The following is a 13,139-nucleotide window of genomic DNA, read 5'->3' as shown; positions in this document are numbered from 1 at the left end:
CAATGAATCTAGAATAGGCTGGGTTAGAGTGTATTAGAATTGAAGTTTAGGTAAGTGCAAGGTTATATGATTAGTTTGAAAACTTTGACAGGTAATTCTAATGAGCCCTCTAGAACACAATACTCAAATGGATACTCAAATGTTCCATAATGAGATTCACAGGCTGGCCTATCTGCATTCAGCTTCTCTGCTGCTAGATTCACCTTTATAAAATGCTACTTATATCATATTATGGAAATGTAATAATATTCACCTGATGTTTGGTATGGAATTACACCTTCATTAGGTATAATGGACACAAGAATGTTGGAAATTTGATAGTTTGCCTATAAATGATTCATCTAGGTGACACCAGTATTATTTCTAAGCATTCATACATTCTGTTATTTTGATTGATTTGCTCTAAAAACAAGGCATGTAGATTATAAGGAAAGGCATCTTGTGAATTTTTCTCTTACTGGTGGGAAAATAACTAGCCATTCAGTACATACATTTATTCATGAATAATCCAGGATTTATTTCCACCTCATAAAGTCACCATTACAGTCACTAGATTGTTTTAACTTGTATTCCATTGCTTCCTTGAAGGGCTGCAGATGAACAAGTTATGACATGGTCATTAATGTAATAGCTCTTTTATATCTCACAGTAATCATTTTCAACATGAAAAATGAAATTATTATTCTCTTTGAGAGACTTAGGGAGTAATTTTCATGAAATAGTTAATTTTCTAAATAAGATAAGAATATTATCTATTTTGAATACCTCTATATTATGAATCTGAGCAGAAAAGTGCCATCATAGGATTCATCAATTAAAAAATAAAAGACAAATGAGTTATACCCTATTTCCAAAATTTACACAAAGGATCCATAAACTGTTAATTTTGTATAATTATTTTATGTTCTGTTCTATCTGGAAGTGTCACAAATTGAAAAATGCAAACTCAAGTAAGAATCATTAAAGCAAACTCAGGAAAAATAGTTAAATTATATATAAAAGCTAATTATAGACAAATGTCTAAATAAAATGTGTCAGGCATTTTAAACTGTTAATGTTACAGACCTTACATTTTAAAAAAGTTTGTGTTTATATTTTTATGTTTATATTTTAATTTATATACAATGATTTATATGAACAACTATAAATAATTTTAGAATTAAAGGAGATTTAACCTATAATTATGAGCTTATGGTTTCTTTGAGAGACAATAGTCAAATTCAACATTGTTAGACTGACAAAATTTGCTCACTGTATGCTCAATTTGGAAGAAGAGGACAGGGAGATCTTTGGGGCTACTTTTTATTCAATTTTTTATTTAAATTAAATTAATTAGCATACACTATATTATTAGTTTCAGAGATAGAGTTCAGGGATTCATCAGTTGCACATAATAGCCAGTGCTTATCATATCATGTGCCCTCCCCAAAGCCCATCACCCAGTTACCCCATCCACCCACCCACCTCCCCTCCAGCAAACCTCAGGGTGTTCCTTATAGTTAAGAGTCTTTAATAGTTTGTCTTCCTCTCTGCTTTCATCTTATTTTATTTTTCCCTCCCTTCCCCTATTATCCTCTGTTTTGTTTCTTAAATTCCACATATGAGTGAAGTCATATGATAATTGTCTTTCTCTGATTGAGTTCGTTTGCTTAACATAATAAGCTTTACTTCCATCCATGTCATTGCAAATGGTAAGATTTCAATTTCTGATCTCTGAGTCCTATTCCAGTGTGTGTGTGTGTGTGTGTGTGTGTGTGTGTGTGTGTATACCACATCTTTATCCATTCATCTGTCAGTGGACATCTGGACTCTTTCCATAGTTTGGCTACTGTGGATATTGCTGCTATAAATATTAGGATGCAGGTGCCCCTTCAGATCACGTTTGTATCCACTGGGTAAATACCTAGTACTGCAATTGCTGGGTCATAGGGTAGCTCTATTTTTAATGACTTGAGGAACCTCCATACTGTTTTCCAGAGTGGCTGTTCTCACCAAAAGTGTAGGAGGGTTTCCTTTTCTCCACATCCTCACCAACATTTGTTTTCTGTCTTATTTTTTTTTTCATCCTAACTGGTGTAAGGTGGTATCTCATTGAGGTTTTGATTTGGATTTCCCTGATGCCGAGTGATGTGGAGCACGTTTTCATGTGTCTGTTGGCCATTTGGATGTCTTCTTTGCAGAAATGTCTGTTCATGTCTTCTGGCCATTTCTTGATTGGATTATTTGATCTTTGGGTGTTGAGTCTGATAATTTCTTTATAGATTTTGGATACTAGCCCTTTATCTGATATGTCATTTGCAAATATCTTCTCCCATTCTGTCAGTTGTCTTTTGGTTTTGTTGACTGTTTCCTTTGCTCTGCCAAAGATTTTTGTCTCGATGAAGTCCCAATAGTTCATTTTTGCCCTTTCTTCCCTTGCCTTTGGCAATGTTTCTAGGAAGAAGTTGCTGTGGCTGAGGTCGAACAGATTGCTGCCTGTGTTCTCCTCGAGGATTTTGATGGATTCCTGTCTCACATTGAGGTCTTTCATCCATTTTGAGTCTATTTTTGTGTGTGGTATAAGGAAATGGTTCAGTTTCATTCTTCTGCATGTGGCTGTCTAATTTTCCCAACACCATTTGTTGAAGAGATTGTTTTTTTTTTTTTTTTTTCCATTGGACATTCTTTCCTGCTTTGTCGAAGATTAGTTGACCATAGAGTTGAGGATCCATTTCTGGGCTCTCTATTCTGTTCCATTGATCTATGTGTCTGTTTTTGTGCCAGTACCATACTGTCTTGATGATTACAGCTTTGTAGTAGAGCTTAAAGTCTGGAATTGTGAAGCCACCAGCTACACTTTTCTTTTTGAACATTCCCCTGGCTATTCAGGGTCTTTTCTGTTTCCATACAGATATTAGGATTATTTATTCCAGCTCTGTGAAAAATGTTGATGCAATTTTGATAATGATTGCACTGAATGTGTGGATTTCTCTGGATAGCAGAGACATTGTAACAATATTTGTTCTTCCAATCCATGGGCATGGAATCCTTTTCCATCTCATAGTGTCCTCCTAAATGTCTTTCATAAGTATTCTATAGTTTTCACAGTACAGATCCTTTGCCTTTTTGGCTAGGTTTATTCCTAGGTATCTTATGGTTATTGGTGCAGTTGTAAATGGGATTGATTCCTTAATTTCTCTTTCTTCTGTCTCATTGTTTAGTGCATAGAAATGCAACTGATTTCTGTGCATTGATTTTATATCCTGCTACATTGTTGAATTGCTATATGAGATCTAGTCATTTTGGGGTGGAGTCTTTTGGGTTTTCCACATAAAGTATCATGTCATCTGTGAAGAGTGAGAGTTTGAGTTCTTCTTTGTCAGTTTGAATGTGTTTTATTTCTTTTTGTTGTCTGATTGCTGAGGCTTGGACTTCTAGTAATATGTTGAACAACAGTGGTGAGATTGAACATCCCTGTCGTGTTCTTAACTTTAAGGGGAAAGCTCTCAATTTTCCCCATTGAGAATAATATTTGCTGTGGGCTTTTTGTATATGGCTTTTATGATATTGAGGTATATTTCCTCTATCCCTACACTGCGAAGAGTTTTAATCAAGAGAGGATGCTGTATTTTGTCAAATGCTTTTTCTGCACCAAATGAGAGGATCATATATTTCTTGTCCTTTCTTTTATTAATATAGTGTTTTACATTGATTGATTCACAAATTTTGAGCCACCCTTGCAGCTCAGTAATAAATCCCACTTGGTTGTGGTGAATAATCCTTTTAATGTACTGTTGGATCCTACTGGCTAGTATCTTGGTGAGAATTTTGAATCCATGTTCATGAGGGGTATTGGTCTGTAATTCTCCTTTTTGCTGGGGTCTTTGCCTGGTTTTGCAATCAAGGTAATGCTGGCCTCATAAAATGGGCTTACACGTTTTCCTTCTATTTCTATTTTTTGAAACCGTTTCAGAAGTATAGGTATTAATTCTTCCTTAAATGTTTCTAGAATTCTGCTGGGACGCCATGAAGGCTTGGACTCCTGTTTGTTGGGAGATTTTTTATTACTGCTTCAATTTCCTTACTGGTTATGGTCTGTTCAGGTTTTCTATTTCTTCCTGGTTCAGTTTTGGTAGTTTATATGTTTCTAGGAATGCATCCATTTCTTCCAGATTCCCAAACTTGTTGGCATTTTGCTCATAATATTTCCATTTCTTCAGTGTTGGTTGTGATCTCTCCTCTTTCATTTGTGATTTTATTTCTTTGGGTCCTTTCTCTTTTCTTTTTGATAAGTCTGACTAGGAATTTATCAATCTTACTAATTCTTTCAAAGAACCACCTTCTTGTTTCATTAATCTGTTCTACTGTTTATTTTGTTTGTTTGTTTGTTTGGTTTCTAATTCATTGTTTTCTGCTCTAGTCTTTTTTATTTCTCTTCTCCTGTTGGATCTAGATTTTATTTACTATACTTTCTACAGCTCCTTTAGGTGTAATGTTAACTTGTATATTTGAGACTTTTTTTGTTTCATGATAATGGCTTATATTGCTATATACTTCCCTCTTAGGACCACCTTTGCTGCCTCCGAAAGGTTCTGAACTGTTCTGTTTTCATTTTCATTTGCTTCTATGATTTTTTAAAATTTTTTTTAGTTTCCTGGTTGACCTATTCATTCTTTAGTAGGATGTTCTTTAACTTCCATGTATTTGTGTTCTTTCCAAATTTTCTTTTGTTATTGAGTTCAAGTTTTAAAGCATTGTGGTCTGAAACTATGCAGTGGTCTGAAACTATGCTGAGTATAATCCCAGTTTTTTGGTACCAGTTGAGACCTGATTTGTGGTCCAATGTGTGATCTATTCTGGAGAATGTTCCATGTGCACTCGAGAAGAAAGTGTATTCTGTTGTTTTAGGATGAAATGCTCTGAATATATCTGTGAATCCCATCTGGTCCAGTGTGTCATTCAAAGCCTTTGTTTCCTTGATCTTCTGCTTAAATGATCTGTCCAATACCCTGAGTATCATTATCAATGCATTTCTTTAATTTTTGTTATTAATTGATTTATTTAACTAGCTGCTCTCATGTAAGGGGCATAAATATTTACAATTGTTAGTTCTTCTTGCTGGATAGACCCTTTAATTATGACATAGTTCCCCTCTTCATCTCTTATTAGTCTTGGGTTTAAAATCTAATTTATCTGTTATAAGGATTGCTACCTCAGCTTTCTTTTAATGCCTATTTGCATGATAAATGGTTCTCCATCCCCTCATTTTCAATCTGTAGTTGTATTTGGATCTAAAATGAATCTCTGGTAGACAGCATATCAGTGGGTCTTGTTTTTTTGTTTTTCTTTTAATCTAATCTGATACCTGTGTCTTTTGATTAGAGCTTTTAGCCCATTTACATTCAGAGTAACTATTGAAAGATATGAATTTTGTGCTGTTGTATTACCTGTAATGTCTGTTTCTGTAGATTGTCTCTGTTCCTTTATGGTCTTTGCTACTTTTTGTCTCTCTTCACTCAAAGATCCACTTTAATATTTTTTGCAGGGATTGCTTAGTGATCACAAATTCTTTTAGTTTCTCTTTGTCTTGCAAGCTCTTTATCTCTCCTTCCATTCTGAATGACAGCCTTGCTGGATAAAGTATTCTTGCCTGCATATTTTTCTCATTTAACACCTTGAATTTGTTATGTCAGTCCTTTCTGGCCAGCTGGGTCTCTGTGGATAGGTCTGCTGCCAGCCTTCTGTTTCTATCCTTGTAGTTTAAGGACCTCCTGTCCTGAGCTGCTTTCAGGATTTTCTCTTTGTCTCTGGAATTTACAAGCTTCACTATTATATGTCAGGGTGTTGTCCTAATTTTATTGATTTTGAGGGGGGTTCTCTGTGCCTCCTGAACTTGAATGCTTGTTTCCTCCCCCAGATTAGGGAAGTTCTCAACTATAATTTGTTCCAATATACCTTCTGCCCTCCTTTCTTTTCTTCATCTTCTGGAACTCCTATTATTTGAATATTGTTGCACTTTATGGTATCATTGATTTCTCAGAGTCTCCCCTCATGATCCAGTAGTTGTTTTTCTCTCCTTTTCTCAGCTTTCTTACTTTCCATCATTTTGTCTTCTATATTGGTGACTCTACTGCCTCATTTATCTTCACTGTTAGAGCCTCCATTTTTGACTGCCTCTCAGTAATTGCATTTTTAATTTCAAACTGATTATATTTTAGTTCTTTTATTTCTACATTAAGGCATTCTCTAGTGTCTTTTATTTGTCTAGTCATTACTCAGTGTGCACACCATCGCATCCCTGATATTACTCTGGGAACCAAACGTCTTCCTCTTCCCTGCTGAATGGCTTCCCAGTCCCCCAATTCAGGGTTCCATACCTCGCCTCTGCCGAATTCTCTCATTCCAAATGTGCGAATTTTTTCTGTTCTCCTCCAATTTTCTTCCGAGTTGTTCAAAATAGTTGAAGATTGATTTAGTTGTATTTCAAGGACGAAGCAACTTCAGGGTTCCCCTACTACTCCACCATCTTTGAACTTCCCTGGGGCTGCTTTTATGAGGACAGTAACCTCATATATGAGGGCCCCACCCTCATGATCTAATCATCTCCTAAAAGCCCCACTTCCAAATACAACCATCTTGGGTATTAGGTTTCAATATATGAGTTTTCAGGGCACACAAACATTCATTCTATAGTAATGGTCTTCAAATGTTTTCATATCTCCATTTGAAAAAAGTGACTGACAGCCAAAACTAAATTTATGAAAGTATACTAATTCTACCATGAAAATTCTTAGTATCTAATTGCATGTGATTTTATTATGTCTAAATTTCTTAAATAATTATCTCTAAATTGTATCTTTCATACTCCTAGTAGTTAGTTATTTGTGTTGATCTATTGTTATATAGCAAACTGTCCCTAAACTTTGGAGCATAAAGCAAAAACCAATTATACTTTATATTTTTTAGGTCAGGAATTTGGGTCATTCACAGAAGAGATTATCTCTGCTCCACAATGACTGGTGCCTCTGGGGTGGTTCAAATGTCTGGAGATGGCTGGGATGGCTCATATAAGGCCATAAGCTGTAATGTCCAGAATGAATTCTTCACATACATATCTGGCACCTGAACTAGAGTAGTTGGAACACTTAGGCCTTCCTGGGTATTGTATTTTCTTTCTATGCAGTCTTTCCACATGGCCAGCTTGAGCTTCCTCATGGTATGGAAGTCTCCCAGTAGTCATACTTCTTTCAATACAGCTGATTTTCTCCAGAGTGAGTATTCCAATGGAACAAGGTGGAAACTTCAAGGTTTGGTTACTCAGGGCCTACCTATATTCACTGTGGTAGAGAAATACAAAAGAGTCTTAATACTAAGAGATGAGGTCCATTAAGGGGGTTATCTTTGGAGATTAGCCACTACATATGGGAATGTTACAAACAAAAGTACCACTACATCTGGTTGAATGGAGTTAACACCGTCACTAGGTGTCATGAATCTTTTGTTTTGGAAACAAATGCTTCATCTTCATATTTTGACATATATATTCTGCTGTAATTACCATAAAATATGTATAGTTTGCTTTTATAATTACCATTAACTGTTATCCATACCATGTAACTATATTTTGTAGAGGGTAGAATCTATTTAAATTAATTCTAATACAGGGGCACCTGGGTGGCACAATCAGTTAAGCATCCAACTCTTGGTTTTAGCTCAGGTAATGATCTCAGGATCATGAGATTGAACCCCATGTTGGGCTCCATACTCAGAATGGAGTCTGCTTGAGATTCTCTCTCCCTCTTTCCTTCCAGCTCATGCTCTCTCTCTCTCTGTCTCTCTAAAATAAAATAAAATAAAATAAAATCTTCATAGAAATTAATTACTTAATTCCAATACAGAATTTTGCCTCTAAAATTCTTGAAAAAGATTATTTGTACTTTTAATTTTCTAAACCTACATGATTGAATACATTTGTGCTATTATTTACTGTTTCAGCCCACCAGAATCTTATAACTATAGCAATAAAATTTTGTTATATTTATCCATACTTATTTTCAAAAAATGAATTATTGTCAAATAAATAATAATAATAATGATAAATCCATTTTTGAATACTGATCAGAATTTCCAATATGCTCAAATGTCTAAAAAGGCTGACAGCTTCTTACTTTAGAATAAGCTGACTTTTGTGTATTTGGATGTACCCTGTTTCAAGAAATAATAAAAGCAAGTCTACTGCCAGGTGAAGAAGGTTTGAACACAAGGCTGACTCTTCATAAAAGCCTGACAGTTTTTACAACTCAAGATCATGTTAATCTTACTTCACTAGATATCAGAAATAATACATTTTCTAAATTGGATACATTAGGCAATTATTCAGATCAGAACTGAAACCCTATAATTTTCATTCTTCCTTTCAGTCCCAGCGGCATGTCACATTTCACTTACCAGAAGGATCTCAGGAAAACAGCAGTGATGGTGGACTGGGAGACCATGATGTGGGGATTCCCAGCACATCCCATGCCCTGCCCCTTGGCTATCCTCAGGAGCAGTACTTTGATCATACTGCACCCAATAACCGCACTGAAGGGGATGGCAACTCTGATCCTGAATCCTGTAAGTGATACCTGTTTAGTCCTGCAGGATAAATGGACTTATTGTGTTTGTTAGTCAAACAATTGGAGCTACAATGACACTGAGCATTTAATATTAATATGAGTATTTACAATTTTTAAAGGTAAAAATACAGAATTATGTGGAAGGTATATATGCAGCAGTTTATAATATATGAACTGTGTGATCATATCTACTTCAAAAGTTATTATGAAATTTAAAATACTCATTTTCTTTAGGCATAGATAAGATCTTTTATTTTTATATACATATAGATATGTATACATATGTATGTAACCAGCCACTTCATTTTATGTTATTTATTTAATTTAAGTACATATAAATTATTTTTATAATTCATATGAATTATTTTTAGAATTTATTTTTCATTTTAGTAGAGATAATAACCATAGGCATTTTTTAATTAAACACATTTTTTCACCATTGAGGATGATAATATCTGTGGGTTTTTCATATATGGCCTTTATTATGTTGTATAACAAAGAAACTTATTAAAGTGCAAGAAGCACACTATTTCACTTTAAATGAATTTCTATTACCTTAATATGGCATACTAATGATATTTTTGACATAGCACATGTGTGTGCTTTGATTAAAAACAAAAAATAACAGATCAAAATTTGCCATGGCAAAATAATCTCTTCTAACACAGATGATAAGGTACTTTGATTGTTCAAGATGAAACTCTATAACTCTGAAACAGTACATAATTATGGATTTTATGATATGGAGTAGATACTAATAAACTGTGCAGTTTTAGTCCAAACACCACAAATAAGAATGTAAGTTGTTAGAGGAAATAAATGCTGTCCTTAAGCAATCAAATTATTTTACACAGTTCCCATTTCATATTTTGAAATGCTTTGCATCCTGAATCTGCTTTCTTTTCTGCTAATGAATTGTCCAAAATAGTACACAGTACTGAAAATTCCTTGTAAGGTCACAAAAACATAGAAATACATCTATGAATAAGATTTTCCCCAAAATTTGCTAAAGGTATTTATTAATGTTCCTTTATTTTTTTTATTTTAAGTTTATTTTATTTATTTTTATTATGTTCAGTTAGCCAACGTATAGTACATCATTAGTTTTTGATGTAGTGTTTAACGATTCATTAGTTGTGTATAACACCCAGTGCTCATCACAACATGTGCCCTCCTTAATACCCATCACCCGGCTATCCCATCTCCCCATCCCCTTCCCTTATGAAACCCTCGGTTTGTTTCCCGGAGTCCAGAGTCTCTTATGGTTTGTCTCCTTCTCTGATTTCTTCCCATTCAGTTTTCCCTCTCATCCCCTATGATCCTCTGCACTATTCCTTATGTTCCACAAATAAGTGAAACCATATGATAATTGACTTTCTCTGCTTGACTTATTTCACTTAGCATAATCCCCTCCAGTTCCATCCATGTCAGTGCAAAAGGTGGGTATTCATCCTTTCTGATGGCTGAATAATATCCCATTGTATATATGTACACATCTTCTTTATCCATCCCTCTTTTGAAGGGCATCTTGGCTCCTTCCACAGTTTGGCTATTGTGGACATTGCTACTATGAACATTGGGGTGTATGTACCCCTTTTACACTGTTGGTGGGAATGCAAACTGGTACAGCCACTTTGGAAAACAGTATGGAGGTTCCTCAAGATGTTCAAAATAGAGCTACCTTATGACCCAGCAATTGTGCTACTAGGTATTTACCCCAAAGATATAGATGTAGTGAAAAGAAGGGGCATATTAATGCTCCTTTAAAATACAGTTCCCAGGTTGATAAAAATCTGCTGATTAGATAATAAAATTATGGTATCCATACTCTTGAGTCTTTTGCCAAGACTATTAAATGTTCTTTTTATGTTAAAGAAGAAACAAGCAAACTGAATCTAATTATTTCTCTTTCAGAAGACAAGTTTAATAAAACATCCTGTCTCATTCCATTTGAAAGCTTTTTGAATTTTTAAATTTCATAGTTGCAATCACCTGACTTTAGCCTTTGGTATGAGGGCCAAAGCCTATGTCCCAGAGCTTTCTCTAATCATAACCCCAACAAATTTATGTGTACCATTTTCAACAGACCCTGCTCTTTAAACTTAGCTAATTTGATAAAAATATAAATAAAACTCTAAATCATAAACAGCATTATTGGTTGCTGCTGGGTTTCTGTGGATACTCTAATAGATAAGTCTTTGACTTTTCAAAAGATTTTATGGAGATATAGAGAACAGAATGTGACTTTGTACTACTTGGAATTTTATATATCATGATATAGTATTAACTAAGAGGTCTGGAGACCATGTGATCCCCTTGGGACTATTCTAAATACAGTAATCTATATATGACCTTATGTTCATATCTACTTATTTACAAGTAACATAAAGTAAAACATAATTTGAGGAGAGTTAAAAATGCTTTTTCTTTTCTTTTTTTTTCAATTTCTTTTTTAAATTAACATATAATGTATTATTTGTTTCAGGGGTACAGGTCTGTGATTCATCAGTCTTACACAATTCATAGTGCTCACCATAGCACATACCCTCCCCAATGTCCATCACCCAGCCACCCCATCCCTCCCACCCCCTCCCCTCCAGCAAACCTCAGTTTGTTTCCTGAGATTAAGAGTCTCTTATGGTTTGTCTCCCTCTCTGGTTTCATCTTGTTTCATTTTTCCTTCCCTTCCCCTATGATCGTCTCTCTTGTTTCTCAAATTCTTCATATCAGTGAAATCATATGATAATTGCTTTAACTTTCCTTTGTAAAACACTGTTCTGATATTATAATTCTATGTTCTGAGACACATAGAAATATATCAAAGGTCTACCATATTAAACTTCAGAGATTTCTGAATAGTTCATAGATATTAAGTCAGAATGTCTGTGCTTTTTTTCCTCTTAAAGAGAGAATGCATTGCTATCTCACACTATTTGAAAGGTGGAGAGAAAAGAGTAACTACTAAATTTCCAGGGATCTGCTGGCATATTATAATCTGACATATCATAGATAACATTCATGTTTCTTTGGAATAAAAATGGTGAAATAGAATATTTCTAAAGAGATTCAAATCAATCTTTAGTTTACCAGCCATAAGTCAATTAATTTTCAGAAAAGATCCTAAACGAAGGGGGAAACAAACTTAGTTTAATCAGTGTTATAATTGTTCAATTGCAATAGTTATGTCATCTGCATTTTTTAAAACCTCTTCATTGGATATAGTCATTTCACATATGAAGTCAATCTATCTGAAAATGTTACAGCTGTTTTAGTGTCTAAAATTTGAGCTTAGGGGTTGCCTGGCTGGCTTAGTCAGTAGAATAAACAACTCTTGATGTTGAGGTTGTGAGTTTAAGATCCACATTGGATGTAGAGATTTCTTAAGAAAATAAACTCTTCTTCTAAAATTTGAGCTTAAAGTAATAAAATATGATTAAAATTTCATCAACCTTTAAAGTGTTGAAGTTTTTCTTTTACTTCACTCATTTCTGTCATACAAAAGAAAAAATAGAGTTCTAAGAACATTTAGGGCTAAAAAACTTAAACATTTAAAATAGAAATATGTTGCTGCATGCCATACTCAGCCACTAGGTACATTGCTGCTATCATGCACTTCACCCAGCCATTGTGAAGCACCCATCTGCTGCACTATGCCTAGCCATGGGCCCACAGTCACCATTGTGTGCCTGGCCTTGCCCAGCCATTGACAACCTCTGTACCCAGCCTTGTTACTCTGGCTTCCCTGGTACACAGACCCCAGCTGCCTCAATGCATCAGGGCATCTGGCATAGAACTGGTAGCCCAGTACAAATTTTGCTAACACTGCCACACTGCTGCCAAATTCCTCAGTGAACACAGTCCCTCAGTGCTGGCCTGACTTGTTCCCACTAACAGCACAGATAGCAAGTACAGCCCACAATAGGCAGATGGTCAGTGCAGATGAATACACTGAAAGGAAAACTGACTTACACAAAACAGTAGTGTGTAAGCAACACATTTAGGATACTCTCCTAAAAGGCTATGTTCTGGTGAACAGGGGACACTGCATTGCAGGGCAGTACAGGACCTCTTCTTCATAACATCACTACTTACAAGAGCAGAAGACATAGCTGACTTTCCTAACATACAGAAACAGACACAGAAAGGCAGACAATATGAGGACACAGAGAAATAAATACATCCCAAATGAAAGAACAGGATGGAATGGCCAGAGATCTAAGTGAAACAGATATTAGTAACATGCCTGATAGAGAATTTAAAGCATTAATCATAAGGGTACTTTCTGGACTTGAGGAAAGAATGGAAGACATGAGTGAGAATTTTAACACAGAGATAAGAAACAGCATAGCAGAGATAAAGGGATCAATAAGCTAAATCAGAAATGTGCTTGATGGACTGAGCAGTACACTAAAAGAAGTAGAGGAACAAACCAGTGACCTAGAAGACAGAGTAATGGGAAGTAATCAAGCTGGACAAAAGAGAAAAGAGAACTATCTGTGCAGAAAGAGAATAGACTTCGGGAACTCAGTGACTCCATCAAAT

General features: G+C 35.1%; 1 protein-coding gene across 1 annotated transcript in view; it reads left to right on the top strand.

The window, feature by feature from the left end:
- The window catches only part of PCDH11X (protocadherin 11 X-linked), a 569,875-nt gene that overhangs the window by 272,529 nt on the left and 284,207 nt on the right, over nt 1-13,139 (top strand). The window contains 1 exon segment of the mRNA XM_021693221.1: nt 8,400-8,595. Within this exon segment, the coding sequence (XP_021548896.1) occupies nt 8,400-8,595 (196 nt within the window).

This window comes from Neomonachus schauinslandi, chromosome X (genome assembly GCF_002201575.2).
Source record: "Neomonachus schauinslandi chromosome X, ASM220157v2, whole genome shotgun sequence".
Classification (NCBI taxonomy): domain Eukaryota; kingdom Metazoa; phylum Chordata; class Mammalia; order Carnivora; family Phocidae; genus Neomonachus; species Neomonachus schauinslandi.
This window is presented reverse-complemented; position numbering and strand designations above follow the sequence as displayed.